This window comes from Neofelis nebulosa, chromosome 2 (genome assembly GCF_028018385.1).
Source record: "Neofelis nebulosa isolate mNeoNeb1 chromosome 2, mNeoNeb1.pri, whole genome shotgun sequence".
Lineage (NCBI taxonomy): Eukaryota > Metazoa > Chordata > Mammalia > Carnivora > Felidae > Neofelis > Neofelis nebulosa.
Window position 1 is genome coordinate 188,142,216 of NC_080783.1, and position 23,091 is coordinate 188,165,306.

A 23,091-nucleotide genomic window follows, 5' to 3' on the forward strand; every position below is an offset into this window, starting at 1 on the left:
GGGAGAACCAGCATAGTGAGGGCTGGGTGAGCGCCCGGCAGAACTGAGTAGTGCCAGCAGAGCTGGGTGAGGGGAGTGAGGATCCCGGTGTTTACCCTAAAAGCAACGGGAAGCCACTGGAAGGCTGTTTTCTTAAAAGAGAGTGGTGAGAACCTGCTTCACATCTTCAAAAGATCACTTCAGTTGCCGAATGGAGGACGGCTCTGAGGGAGGAATGGAGGCAGGGAGCCTGGAGGAGTGTGCGTATGCATGCCTATCCCAGGGAGCTGGTGGAGAGCCCACGCCCCCTTGGCCACTATTTCACCATATCCTTCCTGCCAGGGGGTTGGTAAACCTGAGGGTCTGGTGCCATGTAGTGGCTAGGGGGTCATACTGTAGCATCAGACTATAGCATCAGACCCCCAAGGGTTCAAGTCTCTGCTTTGTCATTTCCTCCCACATGACCCTGCATCTCAGCTCCCTCATTTGTAAAACAGGAAGAGGGCCTACCTCCCAGCATAATACAAATGAAACAAAGTACTCTGTGCTTACCAGTGCGGTATCTGCCCACGGGAACTCAGTATCTGTTTGCTATTACTAACACTATGAATGACAGAAACTCCTCTCTCCACCAGTGAGGGCCAGGAGACCCCAGGAGAGGGCGATGACCCCTAGACCTCATCCATCCCCACAACAGCCATCCTCACCAGCTACGGGTGCTGGGACCTCCTGTCACCCTGTGCGACAGGGCGGGCCGCAGGCCACGGCAGGCATGCATGTGGCACTCACCTTTCACTGTGACCTGGGCTGTGGCTTCGATCATGCCCAGGGAGGAGATGGCCACACAGGTGTAGTTGGCGGAGCGCACGACATTGCTGAGCTCCAGCACGTTGCGGCCAACAGGCATCTCATCCTCCTTGGTGAGCTCCTCAGCCCCCATCATCCACTTCACGTAGGGCATAGGTGCGCCCACCGCAACGCAAGTCAGGTTCACGCTGCCACCTGGCATCACCTCTTGGCTGCTGGGAGGGATGGAGAAACGAGGAGCCACACGGCGCACTGTGGGAGGAGGGAGAGAGGTACTCACGGGCCGGGCAGGACACTCCGGAGGATGGAAGGGCAGGGGCCCCTCATCCAGGAAGCCCCGCTTGCCAGAGTCAAACCCACCTCAGAGACAGGTGGGGTAGAGTCCCTGGGCCCCAGCTTACCACCTCCCACCACCCCACTTTTGGGCTAGAAGTAACCCCCACACTCAGACCGGAACATAAGAGATTCCGCAACCAAGCTCCCACCTTATAGCCTAGGAGACTGAGGCCCAGAAAAGTCCTTTCTGCCCAGGGTCACACAGGGACTCAGTGCAAGGTTCGGGCCTCAGGTCTACACTGAGGGCCTAGTCAGGGCCACATCCCAGGTTGCCTTCCAGTGCCTGCCCCCACCTGGTCTTGACCCTCTCCAGAGGGGCTAACTGGGGCACCAGTGAGAGAAATCCAGGCACCTGAGGGTGGAGGACCTCAGAGCATGGCTGGGGCAGGGCAGAGGGTCTGCCCAGGAGTGACATGGCCACCTTCTCTGGAGTCACCGCCTCCACCTCCAGGCTGTGACCCGAGGTGAGAGATGAGGGCAAGGGGCATGACCACTTGCCAGGACCTCAACCAGGCTCAAGACACAGCCTGGGAACCCAAGGGGAAGAGCTGCCCCTCAGAAGGGGCTGGGCAAGGGGTCAGGGCAGGCCAGGGACGTGGTCCGCGGGCAGGATGGGCATGACGATGGCAGCAACACGATGAGGGCGCCGAACAGACGGCTTTCTGCGCCAATGAACAAGGGTCTCAAGAGGGAGGGTAGCTGTGCCTGGCCACGACCTCTGGTCTTGGGCTTTCCAGGCCAGAAGCTGTTCTGAGCTTCTCAGGCCAAGTTGTAGCCTGGAACCCCCCCCCCCCTGAAAGTTGGAAGCTGGGCACAGACATTTGGAACATGCAGAAGGAGGGAAGGCAGGCAAGACCTAGCCATGGGCAGGCATGCGTGGCATGCTGACGGGTCATGCAGCTGGTGGGCAGGGGCACCCCTACAGACAGTGCTGGAGAAGGCAGGCAGCGAGGCTAAGGAACCAAAAGGTGGCACCGAGAGTGCGTGCGGGTCTCCGAGGACCCTTGCTGGGGAGCCAGGGCATGCAAAGGACCCATGCTGTCACATCAGGAGCACCTCCACCATAGGTTCCAGACTCTGCTGCTCAGACAGCCTAAACCACAGAATCAGAGCTGGAAGGGACTGCAGAAACCACCTGGTCCCATCTCTGACCTCACTGCACAGGGGTCAAGCTGCAGCCCAGAGACTAGACACCCAACAAATCACCAGGTCCTGTTGGTGCATGGCTAAAGTATCTTTCAAACCCACTAAATTTCTTTCCAGACCCAGAGGCCACTGCCCCCACCAAAGTCTCGGCCACGGCGGCTTCCTCCAGGCCCCTCCACAAACAGCACAGTTCTGCTCACATTACTTCTCTGTTAAAACACCTGCATGGTTCCTCAGGCCACATGACCAGACCCCACGTCACTCAGCTCCTGCCCCAACTCTGTCCACACCACCTCACTCCGAGACCTCTAGACAGAACCCCCAAGAAAGCCACGTGTGACTGGCATCATGGGCTGAGTCTACTTCCCTCTGTGTCCCCAGGCTCACTTGGGATCTCAATGTGTCTCATGGACATCTAGTGTTCTGCCTTCTAGAATTGGCCTCCTCATCTTCTTTAGGGGAACTGCCTCTCCTCCCATTCTTGCTACATGGGGCATGTGACCCAGATCGGGTTAGCGAGATATATAGCCTTTGGACTTCTGCAAAAACTATTAGAACAGGTTTCTTTCTGTACTGCCATGGCTACTCTTAGAGGGACTGGGGACCACCTTTTGTAACACTTGGAAGAACACACTTGAGAACAAAGAAGTCAATTGAGGAGAACAGAGCTAAGAGACACACCAGAGCCTGACCAAACTGTTTAAATATCTGGATCCAGCCCTGCCTGACACCAAATCTACCTCTACATATTTGAGTTTGGTTAAGACAAGAATCTCCTTGTTTTGCTTAAGCCAATTAAGTAGGTTTCTGTCACTTGTCCCAAAGCTGGGAGTCCACATGGAACAATGACAACATGTCACAGGTAGAGAGTTCTGCATGGCAGAGAATAGTTGGATCCTGGGCACAGCTGGCAGGAGGGACCCACAAGAGCACCCTTTGAGCACTCACTCCCTCGAATGATACCAGAGTGAGACTGGGATGCACAGAGAGAAGCACTGCCCAGCCTGGTGCTGCGGGCCCTCCCTGAGCTCCGGGGTTGGGCCTGGGGGGCTGGCAGTGGGAGGAGAGGTACGGGCAGGCAGGTCTATTTGCAGACCAGGCCCAGGCTTGCCGACGAAGGAAGGGGTCCAGCACAGTCCTGGCTTGGGCGGACAGGCACAGGGGAACAGTCTTAACTGATCAGGTCTTTATTCTCAGCCCATGTCCTCCTCATTCATGGGCACCGAAAGAAGCTCGGGGAAGGGAAACCACTCTTGAATATCTATTACGTGCTGAAGGCTTCCTTGCTAGAGATGCTATCACCTCCCAATTACAGACAAGAGAACCGACTTAAGACTGATCCTTCTAAGTGCCATGCCCGAATTTACGTATTACCAGGAGATCGTCTGTGTGATGAAAAACTCACACCCTTTTGAGCCCTGGCTGATAAGTCTTAAAAAAGATAACTGGGAGGCTCTAGGGAGAAGCTTCTGGACAGCCAGGGCTGGCAGAAGATATTCTCCAGTTGGCAGAAGGATGGGATTTGGATGGGGCACCTGGATGGCTCAGTCGTTTGGGTGTCCGACTTCAGCTCAGGACATGATCTCACGGCTTGTGAATTTGAGCCCCGTGTCAGGCTCTGTGCTGACAGCTCAGAGCCTGGAGCCTGCTTTGGATTCCATGTCTCTCTCTCTCTCTCTCTCTCTCTGCCCCGTTCCCCCTCACACTCTGTCTCTCTCAAGAACAAACAAACAAACATACAAAAGAAGGATGGGACTTGGAAAGCCTGTGCCAGGGGACACCATGGCTGCAAGCTTGACCCTGGTCAGTGGTGGAATCTTGGGGCCTGATTAGTCCCGGGACATAAAAACAAAGAGCCCCAGGGAAAGGACGTAGGTCCTTGGCCAATAAACCTTGAGTCCCGACCTAAGCAGTATAGAAAGCAGTGTAGAAAGTACAGGACTGTACTCCAAATAGTCCTGGGAGGACAAGGTCTTCTGTTCCACTGTCAGGAAGTGGAGGCCCTTCAGAATAAACGTTGAGAATAGTTTTGTTTTCCCTTGTATTTTTCCCCCCCTACCTGCAGGTGGAAGACAGAACATTGCGGGGACTAAGGATGAGGTCAGATGTGACCCTTAGGATCATCCCTAGCACCCGGACAAGGGTCTCAAGCCCAGAGGCTGCTAGGGATGCACCCTTGACTTTGCCGGAGCACCGGGCTTCGGGCACACACAAGGAGCTCTGGAGCGAGACTTCCCAAAGCTCAGGCTCATCTTCACTGCAGTGTGAGGGAGGTTAGGGTATGTCTGCAGAGGGAGGGTGGGGGCAAGAGAGGTAAGAGGTGGCCTCCTGGGATCCCGAGTGCCAGTGGGGCCCTGCACCCTGGACCTGCCTGGACAGCCACCCCCGCCCTAACAGCCAGGAGTGGCCGGCGCCTCCCTGCAGCAGCCCCATGGTCACTCCTCCCACCGTCCCAGACACAAGGCCTCCAAAAGGGGCAGAACTTGCCCTGGACTCAGTCTATTGACAGAGCAACAGCAGGGAAGAAAAAAGCCAGAGCCAGGAAAAATGCACTTAGGTCTAATCTTGGGCTCCAACAATGCCGGTCTATTACTGTTCCCCGTGCATCTTTACTGCTGACATTTTATAGACAATTTCCAAAACAGGGCTCTGCCATGTCTGGATTATATTTCAGCTGTAACTTTTAAGTCTAATTATTTGCGCTGACAACCCCCTATAATAGGGCGGTGTGGCGCCCGGAGGCATCAGCATTCAGTGGAGTGACAGCCTAATCGCAGGGGGAGGCAGCCCCGCAATCTGCATTCACTCACAGAAATTTCTCTGATGAAAATAACACAACATTAAGGAGGGGATGAGGGGCAGGATCCACTGTATCAAGATAAAATAACTCTTTAATAAATAACCTTGTGGCTGCCGCAGAGCAGTAATTAAATGCCGGCGCACTCGGCACACAGTTTTAAGTAAAGCTGGAAAAATGTAAGATGTAATTATCAGCGCCAAACAAATTACCAGCCCGGCAAATCCCCCTGGAATATTTAGAAACTCATTTCTGCTTTCCCGTTAAATATTTGTATACGTGCTTATTTTTGGTGGGACCACAGAGGGGGAGACAGAAAAGGGATGTGGGACCAGGATGGTGGGGGAATGGGTGTAGGGGGAGGCGGCTGCAGGCAGGCTGGGCTGTCTGCTGATGACTGCTTTCTGGACGCCCCGGCAGATCCGCCTGGTCAGCGAAATGGTGTAACCGAAATGCCCCAGAGCTCAGGAGCGCATATGGACGGATGCTCAGGGCTGATATCTGAGTTGGGGCCTCAGCCCTCCTCCCGACTAACTCTCTTCTCCCTCACGGAGGAAAGGGGACCAGATGGCCTGAGTCTGCTCCCTGGGGCTCAGCCTAAAGCCCAGTGGACAGGTGAGTCTCCTCTGACCACTGAGATCATGTGACACAGGAATGAGTGCCAGCCTCTGCTGCTGGCCCCAAGGCTAGCAGTAGAGGTCTGGCCCTGAGGGTGGGGCTGAGAACAGAGCCCCATGTGAGAATGTTCTGGAATGGGCTGGAGCAAGGTCTCTGCGGAGCCCTTCCCAACCTGTGGCTGGGCCGGGGCCTCTTCTGGCTCCCACGTGTGCCTTACCAAGTTGCAGTCAACTGTTCAGTCAGGTGTGAGCTCCCTGAATCTGAATGCTCAGCGCCCAGCACAGGCCTGAGGAAACACCAGAGGGCTGGGAGGGCCTGGGCAAAGGGGCTGGGGCAGGTGGGAAGATCTTCATTCAGCTCTGGTTGGAAAGGGGGAAAAGACAAGAGTGTAGATTTCCTTCGGCCCAAGATGATGCCACCCACCTGTGCCATGGACACCAAACTTCACGAGGCCCATCGGGCCTCAAGGTCAGGACAGACCCACAGGACTTTGTGGGGTGAGCTCATTCTACATTAGCCTTTTCCCTTCGTCTTTCCAGTGGCTGCAGCTGAGCTCGGGCAAAGGTGGAGTTTAGGTGATAACGGTTGTGGAGAAAGGCCCCACAGGCACACGTAAGGCTCTACTGCTCTCAGCTCCCCCAACCACTCCTGAGCCCCACCTGGAACAGAGAGCTGGCCTGGCCCAGGCACAAAGGGGGGCACAGTTTCGTGTCATGCACCATGCCTGCCTGACCGCCCCAGCAGGGGAGCCCAGCTAAGGGGACATGCAGCACGTGGCACATCAGGGACCCAAGCGGCACAAACATGCAGGGCAGGGGGCCAGCCCGCCCACCCCTGGTCCTGCCGGCCTGCCGGCCCAAACAGCAGAGAGCGGAGCCCGACTGGCGGGCAGGCCTGGCTGGAGCGAGCCTGAGGGAGCTGACCGAGCCCTCTGGGCCGTACTGACGGGAGCATCCCATCGACGGGCGAACTGCAGATGGATAAGAAGTGAAAAGGACCAACCTTCTCGCTGATCTGAGAGATGAGAGTTTGGGTTGATGGCAGAGTGCGATGAGGATGAGGAGGGAATAAAAAAAAGACAAGGAGAAACACAGAGAGAGTAAAAACAGGCCAACCTTCAACTGCCCACACAGCACGGAAACAAGACAAGACTCTTGTGCCCCACGCACACGCACGTGCACGCAGGTGCACGCGGACCACGCCGCTCACGAAAGACTCAGGACTCATGGAGGACATGGTGGACAGGGCTGGGTCCCACTGGCAGGCGCTGGGGCGCCAAGGGTGGAACAGGGCGGGGTGAAAGGGGAGCACAGGCGGGTCCCCATGCCTCACACACACCCCACGGCTCGACAGACCCAGTGAGCTGGGCTCTGGGGTCGGGGCCCACCCAGCCCACAAACGCACCAAGGCACACGGGCTGCTAGATTCCCACCACCTTCAGGAAGCCCCACACTGCACAGCACCAGCTTGGGGAGCTGGTATGGACACCTATGGGGAGAAAGGCTGTAGAGACACTGCCCCGTTGAGACTCAGCTGTGGCCAGCGGCCAGCTCCCTGAAGAGAAGGGGGAAGGTTGGGCGTGGCCACACCCTGGCCCCTGGCAGCTCTGTGTCCTGAGAGCTGGAGGAGAGAAACGCTGTGGATGGAAGGAGAGTGTGAGTCACTCGGAGACAAAGACGTATGGTGACACAGAAAGGCTGGTCCACCCAGCCTGCCTGGGCCCGCTGGACTGTGGGTGGAGCTGTGGGCCACCGTGAGCAAAGGCACGTGTAACTGGATGACGCATCCCCAACAGCTATCTCGACAGCAGCAGGGGTCACTGGCCACCAAGCACTTCCCATGTGCCTGCCACTGTGCCGGGAGCTTCACACATGCTGTCCCATTAAATGCAGCGGCTGCAGGGGCTCAGACAGAGAGCGGAGCCCTGAGAGTCTGGAGGACAGAGGAGATGTGAGGCACCGAAAACAAATCCAAGGAGGAGATGTGGCCTCGAGCCCAGTGGACACAGCGGGAGAAGAGAGATGGAGGGAGATGAATGCTGGCAGGGAGGCCGTCTATCTACTGTAGTGGTTCCCAGCAGGTAGGGTCCCCCCAGGCAACACTGGGCAAGGTCTGGAGAGGCTGTGGATTGTCATGGCTAGGGGGTACTGCTGGCATCTAGGGGGCCAGAGGTGCTGCTAGACATCATACAATGTCCAGGATAGCCCCACATAACTGAGTCATGCAGCTGCAAGTATCGACTATGCTGAGGTTGAGAAACCTGGGCTAGAGTCCACACCAACCCGGATGCCGAGGCTCCCGACAGCTGGAGCCCACTGGCCTGGAGGGGCCCCAGGTGCCTGCGCTAGAAGGAGACCTCACAGCCGCTCTGCTGGCAGCAGGCAGGCACTGGGGGATTTCTCCATGGGCGGCGCACTCACAAGCAGGGTTCAGGATAGAGCTGGTGGCCAGCACAGGAGAGGCAGTCTCAGAGGAGCTGGGGCTGATGGGCCCTCTGCACTGCTGGGGGTGGAAAGCAGGGGTTTTGCCAGGACAGAGATGAGGAGCAGTGGGGACATGGGAAGCAAAAGTCCTAGGAGCAGGTTTTCCAGGTGTCTACAAGTCTCATTACAAGTCCTGGGGCTACAGGGCAAATTGCTGTTGACCAAACAGGGCAGATACAGGTTCAGGTGGGGCCTGGGTATAAGTCAGGTCTTGGGGACAGAAACTTAGGGCTGAACCTTACATATCAGGGCCCACAGGAACATGTGTGTGAGGGAGGAAAAGACAGAGCCAGGCCGGACGGCCTGCGTTAGGGTCCCTGGCAAGTGGGGCTGAACTAAAGAAACTCCCACACTCCCTGCCCCAAAGACTTTGTGGGTATTGGTCAGAAAGGTGATTTAGGAAGACTTGGTGGGAAGGGGGGATGGACCATGGCAGGGTCCTGCCTGAGGACCTTGTGTGGCTGGAGGTAAGAGTTCCCTGGTTAGTGCCCGGCTGGCAGCTATGGTGGCTGAGCTCTCCTCATCTCCAAAGAGACCCACCGCCTCGCCTCAGGACTGAGGCCAGTGTGACGGTGACTTCAGGGACTACCACCCAGTCAAGATAACAATGCAGGGTCCATCACCTATGTCTGGGCCTTTTCCTGCTTCAGTAGGACCTCCTGCAGATCTGCTCCAGGAAATGTGCCCATAGGACCAGCCCATACCCAGGCAGCAAGGGTTTCTCAGTGGCTCTGCCGGGCCTCTCCTCTCCCTGATGCAGCCACTCTGGACCCGATGATCTTTTGGAAGAAGTGTTCAGTCAGGACCGCAGAGCACTTGGAATGGACAGTCCAGGTGGGAGGAGGCACCTAGGGCTGTTCCAGCTGCTCCTCTCTAGGGGGGGACTTGTCAGACCCCTTGTGTGCCAGTCAGAAGCTCTGGCTGCAGCCATGTGGGGAAGGGCTGTGCACCTCACAACTCCACTCTCTTGGCCTTGTGGGTGGCTCTCAGGCGCCTGGCCTCTCTGCTCTGATGATGTTCTTTAAGATAGGTCCTGGGTCCACTTAGGCGTGCCTTGATGAGGACACCTGACAAGGGGGCTGAGTGGGAACCTCCCACCCCACACCCCAACTCTGATGAAGATAGTTCCATGGTCTCTGAAGCACAATTTGCCTGTCACCCAGTGGGCTGGCAGGCTGGGCCTCTTGGGAACCTGTGCCCTAACACAGAGCAGCTCCTCCATAACTATATGGTTGAAGGCCTGATTTTCCCTGCCCTGTCTGACCATGTGGCCCCAAAGAGTGGGACAGGCCATTGACAGGGCCTGGGCAGACAGGCAGATGACCCCCTCAAGAAGCGGCCCTAAGCACTTAGCATGATGAAGTCATCGCTGCAAGGAAGCCGTGTCCACTTTCCTTTTCAAATCCCCTGAGTAGAGACAGTTTCACTTGTAATGATGTCCATCTGTGCGGGAGGGCTAAGTGAGGGGATGTGGGAGGAGAAGCAGGGTCCCTGCTGGGCACTGTGCACACCAGACCCTGGGTGTCCTCAAGAAGGAGCAGGTGGCCGGCTTTGGTCACCCTTGGGCTGTGAGCAGAGCAGACACTGGACACTCCAAAACAGTCCCCAAGCTCTCTCTGCTGGGTATCTGGACTTGTGAAAATGCACGATCCATTAAGTCCCAGCAAGGAACACCTGAAACACAGTAGGTGCTCACCTACAGGGGCTCACAACTACCTCAGACTGACACTCTCTACAAGAGTCCTGGCTGGTGACAGAGCACAGCCGGCTCTTCCTCCAGGAAGGCCCTGGGCAGACCTGGCCTCCAGAGGGGCAGGTTCACCTGGCCTGGAGGTCCCCCCGCCCCCCCCTCGCCTCCCGCCGGCTGGGGTAGGCAGGACAGACTCGAGGAATACTGGGCCGGTATGCCCATGTTTACACACAATCATGTATGCTCGCCTGTGCGCACACACACACACACACACACACACACACACACTGACAGTGAGAAGTCTGCTTGGAAGGCTCGAGACTCCCGTGGGGCTCTGGGCCCACGTGGCAGGACCTACAAGAGATACAAATGCTCCCAAGAGCGGCTGCCTCCCAGAGGGCCTGCAGAGAAGGAAGGAAAAGTAGCGGTAGACATGGGGAGTCTGCCCAGTGGGAGCGCTGTGACGGCTGTTCTTGCTGCGGCAGAAAGAGGTAGGAAAGGAGAGACTGGGCCCACGGCAGCCCCCACCGTCCACACCAAGGGCTCCGGACAATGTGCCCAGCAGGGCCAGTTCAGCTCCGCAGAGACAGGGCTGGGCTCTGCCTGCATCCTTACCTCGCACATACAGGTTGGCAGGGGCCGAGTAGCGTGTGCCTTTAGAGTTGGTCGCCACACACTCGTACTTGCCTTGGTCCGACTCCTCACTGCTCTCAATCTGCAAGGCACCTGTGGGGACACAGCGACAGAGGTCAGGCCTGGAACACGGGGAGGGGGCTTGTGTTGATGAGATGTTGCAAAAATCAGGGCCAAGCCTGGGCACCAGTGTTGCTTCCAGGAAGCTCTGCCTGATGAGCCCACTGGCCTCCCGGCTGGAAGCAAGGGTCACACTCTGGAACACAATCCTGCTTGTCCTGCCCTGCAGTCTAGTAGGGCCTGTGGGCTGGGCCAGGGGCTCCATCACACCCCCTACTGCCCTGGAGTGTCCAGCACTACAGCCGTTTGCCAGGGAGCATCCCCATTAGTGCTCCCAGACCTACCGGGCCTGCCAGGCAACGCGGAGCCAGGCATAGGTGGGAGCAGCCTGTATACCTGGGGGCCTGGGAGCTGCAAGCATGCAACGGCTCTCACTGGGCAAGAGCCTGAGAATCCGCCACCTGCCAGAAGTCCGCGGGAAGGAAGGGGCTTGCTCTGGGGGCCTGGTGCCCTGCTCACAGCACCCATCCTCTCCTCCCACCCCATCCCCACCCCACTGGCCCCACCCATTCCGGCTCCTCTCCTCAGCCTGGTCCTGCTAAAGTGCTTCGACCCACCACGGCTGCTGCATAATTCAGGAGGCTAATGGAGGCTGTAGCTCCCACTCGGGCCAGTGCCCTGAGGGGCTGCTCCGGCCGCAGACGGACAGACAGGAGCCAGGATTCGGAGGGGGGGGGGGGGGGGGGGGGAGGCGGGCAGCTGAAAAGGACCCTCACAGAGGTCCAGTTGTGGCAGGTACAGGTACGGGAGCCCAAGGCAGGGGCAGGTGGCAGGTGTAACCACTTGACTTGGCCACCCCCCAGCTCTGGCAGTAAACACTGGAAAAACACCGTTCATGAGCGCACACCAGAAAGCTGTCTGTGACAGTAACACCCCGAGGCACAGGCAACACCCCCTCCCTGGAACAAACCGACAGACAATCAAACCCACACAGGACAGCCCAACGGACACTTAACCCCATAGCACACAGCCTGACAGAAAACCGCCGCCTGCATGGAACAGCCAGGGTGACCCTGACAGCCCCACCCTTCCCAGGGGAGGCTGGTTGATGGTCACCACACCCACACAGGACACAGACAGAACCTGCGGGACCCCACCTGACTGGACTGGTCAGGGGCCACAGGAAGAGTTCCACATCACACTCTAGTGGCCCAGCCCCCAGGGGAGGACCCCCATGGGTCCTGGCTGCGGCCTCTTCACTGCCTGACACCCCTCTCCCACCACCCAGGCCCAGGGCAGCAGGAGGGGCCCTGAATATGTAGGGGGCTGGGCGCTGGAGGTGGGGGAAGAGCCTGCGAAGGCTCAACCCCGATGCAGGACAAAGGGCTGGCCTGCTCCCTGGTCCTAGCCTCAGCCCTCCCCACTGGGCGTCAGGCAGCACGAGCATGAGGGCCCAGCGCACGTGCCAAATACCCATCTCCTCCAAGAACAGCCCTGTCGGGCACTCAACAGGTCATGTGTATGGGATGGATGGACGTTGTTACAGAAAATGTTCATTTGAGCAGGTGGGGTCAGCCCCTGGCTAGTGGTGGGGTGGGGGTGGGGGTGCTGCACTGGGTCGGCTCAGCTGGGGAGGGAGGGGAGACACAGTGGCTGGTGCCACAGGCAGGGACAAGAAGTAGTGCCTGGGTGGGACCCCTGCTGGGGGAGGAGGCTCCCCTCCCCCCCTCCCCCCCCCCCCCGCCGTGCTGAGAAGCAGGACTGGTCAGGGGACCCAGTTCAGACCCTGAGCCTTTATGCACACAGAAACTCCCAAACCTGGAGTCAACACCAAGCCCCAGCGGCAGGGACATGAAGAACTGGTACAGGCTGAGAGGACGGGTGGGGGGTCTGCAGGGTCAGTCCCGTCCTTGGAGGGTGATGGACAAGACGCCCCACAGGGAGGCAGCTGTTCCTCAGCCCAGCTTCCGTCCTAAGACCACCCTGGCCCTGGACTGAGGGATCTAGAGGTACCCGAGGACGCTGAGAGACGTGTGAAGAGATGAAGTGAATAAAGTCAGTGCAGAAGCAACCATTTTACAGCGTGGCTGCTCCAAGCCAGACACCGCCCAGACCCCTGTCTCCTCCTCTAAATCTCATGAGCCCTGAGGTGGGCCCTGGCCCCGATTTAAAGATGAGGAAGCAGACTTCTGAGAGATGGATTGATTTTCTGAAGGTCACGCAGGTGAGTCAAACTCGCACCCAGATCTCTGAGTCCAGAGTCTGATTTCGGAAGCCCCAGGCTGCGGGGCTCTGGAAGCAGCCGGGGCTGGCAGGTCATTTGATCTGGTCACAGGAGACCCTGGTTATTCTGTGTTACTGCAGCACCTACACTAAAGTCTTCATTCACTGCATGTTCCTCCTAGCGTGTGCTGAGCTAACGGGATTTACAGGATGGTCCTCACCCTGTCCTAGGGCCAGGAGGTTAAAAGGAAGTCAAGCAGTCATTGAGGGCCCCAAGAAAAAGGAGCTTCTTGGGAGGCAAGGCAAGGCAAGGCCTGGTCACGCTGCCCCACTTCCTGGGAAGACTCTCCATCTGTGACCGGGCTTGGGGATCAGCACTTGGCTTCGCTGTGGGAGCTGACAGGGTCCCTTCTGTGGGGTTGGCCTGGAAGGCCCAGGAAGCAGGGCTTGCCATCCCCGAGGCAGGGCTCAGTGGAGTTATTTCTACAGTCCAGACTTGCAATGGATGAGTCCACAGGAGGGAATGACCAAGAGTGGAGGTGTGTGGTGGCCGGTGGTGCTGAGGGGACCGGAGCTGGAGATGAGGAGGCTGGAGAGGTCGGGATGGGCATGGGGGAGGTGACGGACTGGACGGGATGGAGTGGTGGTGACAGCAGTGGCGTGGCGTGGCGTGGCGAGATGCACGGACAGCATTCTTACCTCTGATTGGTGAACCACCTGGCGAGGTAATTTGAATGCAAATAAGATCAGAGAGAAGCATTAGTACAAAAGGAAGGAAAGCCACAAAAAGCCAAACCAGATAAAATAAAACATGAGAAAGGGCCTTAAATACACGGAGAAATCGAGGCCCGAGTTAGGCCGACGCAGGTGACAAGTGCGCAGGCACCAGGCTGAGCCAGGCTGAGTGCGGGTGAAGCTGTGTCCCCCGGGTCACTGGCACTGCTCTGAGGAGGTGAGGGAGGGTGGGGCCGGGGATATCGGGGCTGGAGGTGATGGGACTCAGGAAGGTGGAATCAGGGCTCCTGCAGACCCAGCTGGCTGAAGCCAACGAGGGGAAAAGTGAATAAAAGTAGTAGCAACCCCACTCCTTAAGGGCACCTAAATTTCACAGGTGGGTAAGATTTCAAAACAAAGCACTTACCAAAAGCAACCAAGGAGGTTAAGCACACAGAAAGGGCTAAAGGGAGGGCCTGCCACAGGCCACCACCACCAGGCCAGGTTTCCCTCAAGCAAAGCAGACATACCAGCCAAGCCCCACCATGGGACTCGGGGTGAACTTACACCCCAGTAGCAAACACCTTCTACAGCCCACTCGACCCTGCTCAAAAGCGAGTAACTACTGAGTTTACCCCCAACCTGACTGGTGAGAGCCAGAGGCCGGTGTCCCCTCCCTGCCTGTTCAGTGCTTCAAGCCCAGAGGGCCAGACGCACACCTCCAAATGCCTGGTGCAGGGTGGTTACGAGGTCTGAACAGCTGCCTTCCCAGCAGGTGCCTCCTCTGAGGCTGTGTTTGGGCCCCATCTTCTACCTTCGCCTCATCCAGAGGAGTGAGGAGCCTCCGGGCGAGCCTGGGCCCAGGGCTGTCCACCCTGACCCTCTCTGCCCATTGCTACGGGAGGGAAATATGCCAAAAGACAAATCAAACACCGATTACTCTCTCATTAAACTTGATGACAACTGCCTAGGAGGAATTATCCATGTTCACACGGGAAAGATGAAACAAGCTGAGGAACAGTAAGTGACTTGCCCAAAGCCCAAGGTCACATGGCCTGTAAGTGAGGTCGCAGGAACTAATCACATCTGGTGCACAGCCTCCCCACTGCAGATACAGAGGCTGGAGGGGAGGCAAAGGCAGCTGCTGGGACCTGGGCTGGGGGTGTGAGGGGCTGCAGAGAGACTGGGAAGAACCATCATCACAGTGATCCTCCAGGCATGGTCCAGGGGACCTTTAGTGGCCCCGAGACCCTTTCAGAGGGTCCACAAGGTCAAAACTATTTTCATGATACTAAGAAGTTATTTGCATTTTTCACTTTTGTTGTCTTGTGAATATAGAGTGGAGTTTTCCAGAAGCTCTGTGAAGTGTGATACTGCAACAGAGCAAATGTGGAAGCAGATGTGAGAATCCAGTGACCATCTTCGATCAAGCCCCAAATTAAAGAGATTTGTTAAAGTGTAAAACAATGCCACTGTCCTCGTGAAATGTTTGCTTGAGGAAACATAATTATTTTTCATGAAAACATATTATTTAACATATAATGGTTTTTTAAAAAATCATTTTAAAGTTTAAATATTTAAGACCTTTTCAGTCTTAATATGTAATATGGTAAATGCTGACAGGAAAAACCTCCAGAAACGAAAGCTCCTTGAGATTCTCTAATATTTACAATCGGAGGTGCTAAGACGAAAAAGTCAACAGCCACTGATCTACTTCTACAGTGCTTGCTGGACATGGCAGAGGGTGGCTGCGTAAATGGCCCAGGACTCGGACCCCTAGCTTCTGGCTTCTGCTCTCCCCAAACCTAACCTGCTGTGTGACGAGTCTCTGGACCTCTCGGAAGAGTCATTTCTCTACCAAACTGAAAGAAGAATTTGCCTTACCATTTCACAAGGTGGGTGTGGGAGACTGGCAGGGACCCAGGAGTCTGCATTGCTCCCAAGAGGTGCCAGTGTGCTCAGGCCAAAGGGAAATCATGACCATGCACCGCCAGTGTGCCCGCCTGACAGACCCAGACCCTGATGGGTGAAGAGGGTTGGGGGGCAGGCTCTTCTGCCAGCAGAGTAGGGGACTGCAGGCGTCAGGCCCACCCTGAAGCCTGCTCCGCCCTTGGCTCTGGGTCCTATCTGCCAGAGCCGGTGGGCCTCCACCTGCAGCCAGATGCTGGCATCTCTGCTCAGGCCCTGTAGTCTCAGCTCAGGTTTCAGAGGGTGTGGAAGGAGGCTGTGCTCTGGGTGAGAACGTAGCTGTGTGGATCAGGTTGTCCTCGACGGTGATGAGAGCAGAGCACGGGAGGTCTCCTTGGCGCCCTGTCCAGGTTTGGCAGAGCGTGTGGGCCACCAGCTCCTTTCAGGACCCGGCAGTGGCTCTGAACCCCACTTGGAGACTGGCCCCTGCTAGCTGCTCCAGTGACACCATCTGCTCCTGACTTGATTTCCATTCTCCCTGAACTTGTCTCCATTCCTCCTGGGTCCACCATGGGCCTCGAGTTCAAATTCCCAACAGGCTCCTATGTCAGCACGTCATGTCACTTCAGTGAGGAAAGCGCCCGTGGAGCAGAGCTCACACGTGAGTAAGGCTCACACCAGCTGCTTTCCTCTCCAGCTCCTGTTCCGGGGCCATGCCCCGTGACATGTGCTGTAGCTCAGCCTGCAGGTGCCTGACAAGTTCTGGGGACCGGTCAGGGAGGGCCTGAGCTCTGGAGAGGATGGGGCCATGGAACTCTGGAGGGCCCGCAGTGTCCAGCCACTCCCCAGGTCCCAGATTTGGTGTATGCGATACTAGAAGGCCTCTGGGTGACTGCACAGGGGGGCTCCCTGGCTCTGGATCTCCACGTGTGACCCCAAGTGACTCCCCTAAGTCAGCTGTAAAGTGGGCATGATAATCACAGCCTGTCCTACTTCTCAGGCTTGGGGAGAATCAAATGCAACAAAAGGCAGGAAAATACTTTGTGATCTGTCGGCGATGCGTAAACTGTGACAGTCCCTGTAAACGGCTGAGTGCTTGGGGGCCTGATTCCACTCCACTGAAGGGATATCCCTGTCACATGTACAGGGCACCCTTTTAAGTGATAACAGGACAGGGGCAGCAGCGACTGGAGTGGAGGGCCAGGCAGTAATGGGGGAGAGAATCCTGTCTATCGCTACAGAGGTGGGGTGATTGAGACCCCAAGGGTGTCATCCTAGGAACTGGACCCTGGGTCCACAACCCTCCAGGTGACGGCTTCCAGGTGGCAGTAAAGGTCAAATGAGGTCTTCCTCAGAGCTAAGAAGCAGGAGAGGTGGACATTGGTCTGCAGGAACAGGGCCCAAAGGTCACGTTCATGAAATAATTTATCAGAGATAAATTTATCAGAGATACCTGTCCTACAGGTGGGTTTGTGCTAGGAGCTGGGGGAGACCTTGCGGCTGCACGGCAGGGAGCCAGACCCAGGCCCTCCCTGCAAGCGGCACCTAGCCTAAGTGAGCAGAACAAGAGCCAGGCAGTAACAACACAGGGCGGGTGCGTCCTGAAGGAGTAGGCCTTACTTAGGCAGAGGAGGGAGAGGCTTCATGATCTGGTGAATTAGAGCAGAGGGCAAGGATGGGGTCAGGGTGGTTCAGGGCAAGTGGGGAGTGGCCACCGGTAACAAGAGCCCGGTTCACTGAGCCCTCCCAGTACCCGAGGCAGCAAACTACAGTTTCCACTGCTGTCGTCTCACTTAGTGCTTACTGTCACTCCATTTTAATGGTGAGAAAACAGAAGCTCAGAGCAGTTAAAGGACTTAACAGAACTGCTAAGTTGGGTAGCTGAGATGGAGGAGGTAAAGCTGGAGATGTGAGCTGGGAAGATCGAGAGGGGTTCCGTGTGCCTTGTTCGGGAGCAGGTGCCCGGCCACTCAGGCAGTGAGAGGCCACTGCGGTTGTCGGAACATGGAGGCACCAAGGGGAAAACTGACAGCTGCTGGGGGACAGATTCCCGGGGGGAGCCTGGAGGCAGGGAGGGCAGTGCTCAGCACTGCGATATGGCCGAGGCAGCAGAAGGAAAAAGAGGGGTCCAACATGAGAACCACGTGGGTGATGAGAAGATTTGATTCCTCCTCAATGGAAGAGTCGGGGTGTGTCCCAGGTTTCGGGCTGAAGGGGCTGCCACTTGCCAGGAGAGGGTCAGGGTGGGGGAGAAGGGTGTGGCTGTTTGGGAAGGAAGTCACCACTCATGGCGGCCAGGGTGACACTAAGAAGGCAGATAGGTTTTTTTAGTCTAAAGCTCAGGTAAGCTGTGTGGTGCTGGAGAGGCAGACCTAGGCATGCAGGAGTGGAGAGGCGACCTGAAGCTGCAGGAGCGGGTGAGCTGGCCTAGGGGAAGGCCCTGCCCGTGGGGCAAGGGCAGGGTGACAAGGGCTCCCCGGCTGGAGGAAGGAGCAGGGGAAGGTGAGGCCTCCGGGAAGACAGGAGTGAGAGGGAAGCCAGGGAGAAGGGGAGGAGCAGCAGCCAGTGGAGTAACGGGCCGGCGCCGACTCACTGGGCAGTGAATGGGTGGCACAGGGCCTGGCATACAGTAAGCACTGCATAAATACTTGATGAACAAGCACACAAGACAGTGTGCCTTCCCAGAATTGCTGCCACGGGCAGTCAGTGCCATTCTGGGGTGGAGGCCAGGCTTGCAGGGAGGACCATCTGCCTGTTTGGGGAGCCTGCCTGGGCGGACTGTGGGGAAATGCAGAGGAGCCGAACCATGCCGGCCACTGGGCAGCGCTGGGCAGCGGTTGCAAATGCTACCGGACCATTTCCTGCCTTGATTATGGCTGTTTTAATTAACTGCGTTACAGCTGCCTCCATCTTGTTGAGTTTTAATTAAATTAAATGAGCTAACACTTCGTAGGCCGTCTCAGGCGGCCATGGCTAGGGCCTGAATCCTGCCCTGCTGGGCAGCTCATCCCTCCCTCCTCCCCTGGGCACTGCAGGGGTGTCTACCTGATGGGAGGTAGCAGGGAGGGGCTGGAACCCCAGAGAGTGGCAGGGGCACCTCTAAAGCCTGCAGGGCCCTGAAAGGGTTAGAGTCACGTCCTCCTTTGCAGTGTTGACATCACAGCTGACGGGCAGCAGGGGCTCTGGTTGGTGCCGGCCATCTTGCCTGAGCCCACTGGCCTGCAGCTAGCAGGAGTTTTTGGACCAAGGTCTATCGGTCCAGCCCTTGCTGGCGGCAAATGCAGAACGCAGCTAAGCTGATTCTGAGCCTCCTTTCCCGCCTGCGCCGTTCCCACAAAAACTGAATCAATTATCCTGGCGGGAGCCTCAGAGGTGGATCGATCAATGGGGCGACACCTCCTGCCTGGTCATGATGGCATCCTTGCTTCCGGGCCTCCGAGCTGGCTCGACTGAGATATCCAGAGGAGACAGGTGGCCCTGGTGGCCAAGGGATGGCAGCAAGTCCTCCTGGCTCTAAGCTCCTGAGGTCCAGCCTTTTGAAGCCTGATGCATAAAGCATCTTTGGCCTCTTTTCTTGGCTAAACCCTGCTGTCTGGAGAAGTAAGGAGAAGCATCACGAAGGCCCCCTCGCAGGCCAGGCTATAGGAAAAATAGAGGACGAACGCCCATAGAGCACCCCTGCAGAGCCCAACGCTATGCTGGGGCACATCACTCATGCTGCAAGGAGCCGGGATGGACCAAAGTCTAGACTCTGATGATCCCAGGAAGGTAGAAGAATCACCGATGACTAGACCTCGCTGTCCAGCTCTTTCCTGGGCCAGGTGGGCCTGTACCAAGATCTGGCCTGCCCAGTGGATGCCCTCTGCATGGCTCCAGAAGGTCGGCCCCAGGCTGAGACCTTCTGTGGCTCCCAGGTATCCAGGCCCAAGAGGGAAGGCTGTGCTTAGTTTCAGCTGGACACCTTTCCTAAAGTCTGTGCAGCCCCTTGTCCCTCACCCTCTGCTCACCTGAACGCAGCTGCTTGATGCGGCCATTGCTCGTGGCAGGGTCCACAGGGAGGAAGTCCTTGAACCAAGAGATCTCTGGATCTGGATTCCCGCCTGCTGCACACAGCATGGTGGCTGTGCGTGCCTTCTCCACCACCTTCAGCTGAGGCCCCATGTCGATGGAAGGGAAGCCAGAGGGCAGCTGTTCCTCTGCAGACAAAGGACAGACATGTGAGTTAGGGCTGGCACTGCCTGCCCTCTAGAACCCTCTGCTGTGGGCAGCTTCTCCTGACTCCCAGGTTGGATGGCACCCTCAAGACCCCTGTCTCCCAATTCCTGACTTTTAAGGGTGGAGCCTGCTCCACGTAAGGACTGGGGAGTCCTGAGTCCCACTACCCAGGCCTGCCCTCTCTGGGGCTCAGGCGGGGGCAGGGAGGGGCTACAGTGGGGCCCGTCCTGCCCTGTCAGGGAGTTTCCAGGTCTGAGAAACAATGCCTCAGAGGGGAGATGTCAGCACTTATCTCTCTGGGCCCCGGGAAAAACAAGGATTGATGCTCTGCTGGCCACAGCAGAAAGTGCTATACAGATGCTGGGCTGCACGTGGCCCACAGCTCGTACGGCAGCACCCAGAGCCACAACTGAGCCCAAAAGCCCCCTGTGCTGTCTAATCCCCATTCCCTCTTCTGCACGTGCAGTGTCCCCTCCACTGTTCACATCTAGCCTCTAGCTCTACAGCATAGCAGAGCCCCACATCACAGCCTGAATTCTGGACCTGACTCTGGGTACCCCCTGCCCTGCCAATGACCCCTCACTCAACCCCTGGTCCTGACCCTGACCCATTCTCTACTGCAGTCGTGACCCTAACCCTCGTCCCTCACTCACTGGGGGCCGTGGTCAGGCCTGGGGACCATGTCAGAGCATGTGGAGGCTAAGGAGATAAAAAAACTCTATGAGGAGTTCACCAAAATTTGATGAAGGCAAAACCCTTCCCTGGCTGCCTTTTTCCATCTTGCCAGGGGTTGGCGACTCACATAAGAGTCAGTTCCCTGGAAGCAACAGGTATCAGCGCATCCTCACTCCTGCTGCACCTAGGCTTCTGCACACAGCCCCTGAGGGGCTGCCGGCACAGGCTCTGGACTAGCACAGGCCACATAGGGCTTAACCTCCACCACTAACTAGCTCTGTGACCTGGATGCATTACTAATCCTCTCCGTGCCTCCATTTATCTGGAAACAGGGTTCAAGTGCCTACCTTGTAAAGCCATCTTGAGGACTACATCTAATGATGTATAAGTGCTGGGCAGTGTCTGACACAGAACCTGCACCAATGAATATTAGCTGACGTTATCATTATAACTTAGCAACAGCTACGCCACCAGGGCAGACAGGTACCAAGGCTAGGGCCTGGGGCTGGTGAGAGGTCCTCCCCACCAGAGTGTGTGTGTGAGAACTGGGCAGAGTCTCTCCGTTGGTGTGGACGCCAGGCACGCCCAATAGAGGATGGGAACACTGTCAGTCTTCCTCTGGGGCAGGGGGTGGGGGCAAGGCTCTGTGGTGGCAGCGACCAGGATATAGCACCGCCTGGACCTTCCTCTCTTGGGCCCAGCACAAGATGGATGTGTTGGGACACTTGCTGAGGTCAGGCTCCTGTGCCGGGAAAAAGGCACATGGCATTCTCAGAAGCGATTCTAGAAAGTAAAGGCTTGAAAGGCTGGTTCTCCCTCTAGACTCTCAGGGAACCAGGGGGACTGACTGGGGAGGCAGGCAGGAGAGGAAGCTGGAGGAGCCCCAGTAGGCAGGGGCAAAACATCCCTCTATCTGCTGCTAGATCCCAGGAGAGGCTCTGCTAAGGTTCCAGCATCCCAAATGCCCTCTGGGGCATCCCAAAAGGACTGTGGCCCCCTTAGGAGAGGGGGGTCTCAGGCTAGGGAGCAGTAGGATTCCCAGCACGGCCTTGCCTCCTCAGCCTCTCCCAGTAGCTGGCAGGATGCTTACTTCCCCATCTGCAGCCCTATAAATTCCAGATGTGAACCCAGCATCTCCTTGGCTGTAAATATGATCCCACTGTGTCCTGACTTTCAGCTCTGATTTTTAAAAGGAAAATGTTAAACAGTGGCAGGAAAAAGGAAAGTGGCAAGAAAACACGACTTGGGAAATACCAAGCAGGAAGCAGCCTCCTCTGGGTCTGCTGTCACTTGCTTTCACAGAAAGGCCCAGGCAGAGGCCCAGCCTGAGGGGCCCGCCCCCTACACCCTCCTTGCCCTTCCCAGCAGCTGGGGGACACTCAGGAGAGTGAGAGCCACCCTAGCCCACCAGGGTGCCAGTCCTGAGTCCTACCCTGCTCAGTTCCTCTGAGCAGTGGGGGCACAGGGGTGTCAGGGCCTGCCAGAGTTCGGGCCCAGGAGTCGGCTGGTCCCCATCTCCACCAGCAAGGTAGATCAAGGGAGAAGGGAAGAAGCGCAAACACCTGCAGCCCCGTGTCCCGGAATCTACTCTGAATTCCTAACACGGGGAAGGTCTTGGGGACTTACGCCAAATTAAGGACAATTAATTTTCCTCCCTCAATTATCGCGCCCTCAATGGCTCCGTCCTTGGCTCAGATCATGCCTCAGGCACTGCCGCCAGAGCCTAAAACCGGCATGTGTGAAGAGCTGTCCATAAAACAGCGGGACCCAAAAGCCAGTCCCTTGTGCCAACTAGGCTTCTAGGCAGAACTGGGAAGGCTGCAGTTCTGCACCTCCAGCGGGGGAAGCGTGTCTCACAGGAGGACTCCAGCCCCTCGAGAGTGACCGCGCTGCTGTCTCTTCCTTCTACACTCCCCAGGAGGCCTCCGGCACATTCAAATGTAGCCAAGGTCAGCAGCTGTTTACTGATGCCTGTCGTGTGTCTGGCCAAGCTGGGCACTAGGCACGCTGGTGTAAACTGACCCATCCACTGGTCCGGCACATTTATTCCCTGCACACCCCCAGTACCCACAGGGATCAGGTCCACCATAGCCTGAAGCACTGAGGCTAAGGACCAGGGCGAGTCTTTCAGTCAGACTTCACACGATCACTCCAAACCCATCAGCAATCAGGAAAACTGAGGCTCGGATATGAGAAGTAGAAAGTTACAGTTATGGAGCATTTATTATGTTCCACGCACTGAGTTAAAATGCTTTAAAAAAATGAGTTAATCTTTGCCAAAACCCTATGTGGTAGATGAGTGAACGGGGGCTTAGACACCCGCCCAAGGTCACACCACTAAATCTGAGGTAGGGCCGGGACGACCCCCGGGGGTGGGACCCCGCCCAGGCAGGGCTGGGTCCTGGGCTCTCGGGAGGGGCGGCCCGGGGAGCAGCGCCACCATCCTGCCACATACCACGCCCTCCGACGGCTTCAGGGCTCCGCGCTCCACAGAAGCCCGCTGCACACAAGCTGCACGCACCCACACCCCGATGTGTGGTCATCGAGTCCCCTCAAAATCTGTCTCCCCCCCCCCCCGCGGCTGCGGGTGGAGGGAAGGGCTCCTCCCCCTCCAGGCCACCCGGTAACCATGGCAACGCGAGAGGCGGGCTCGCGGAGGAAGGCTGCGCGTGCCCGCGTCCCAGCGGGCGCGCAACCGTGATTGGTCCAGGCAGCTGCCGCCCCTCCGGCCCCCGTCTGGGTGGAGCGGGCGTGCCCCTCCGGGACCCTGTTCCTCCACTCCAACTCCCCACCTCTCTGCTTCCCCC

General features: G+C 57.3%; 1 protein-coding gene across 17 annotated transcripts in view; it reads right to left on the reverse strand.

Moving 5' to 3' along the window:
• The window catches only part of PTPRF (protein tyrosine phosphatase receptor type F), an 88,480-nt gene that overhangs the window by 31,220 nt on the left and 34,169 nt on the right, over nucleotides 1-23,091 (reverse strand). For 8 of the 17 annotated variants that reach the window (XM_058717720.1, XM_058717719.1, XM_058717733.1 and 5 more), the window contains 4 exons: nucleotides 19,402-19,590; nucleotides 13,472-13,489; nucleotides 10,472-10,582; nucleotides 769-1,038 (listed from right to left, as the gene is read on the reverse strand). In XM_058717720.1, the coding sequence (XP_058573703.1) occupies nucleotides 769-1,038; nucleotides 10,472-10,582; nucleotides 13,472-13,489; nucleotides 19,402-19,590 (588 nt within the window). Of the gene's footprint in view, nucleotides 1-768; nucleotides 1,039-10,471; nucleotides 10,583-13,471; nucleotides 13,490-19,401; nucleotides 19,591-22,739; nucleotides 22,843-23,091 lie in introns of those variants that run through there. The other 9 variants (XM_058717736.1, XM_058717730.1, XM_058717734.1 and 6 more) reach the window with 2 other exon arrangements.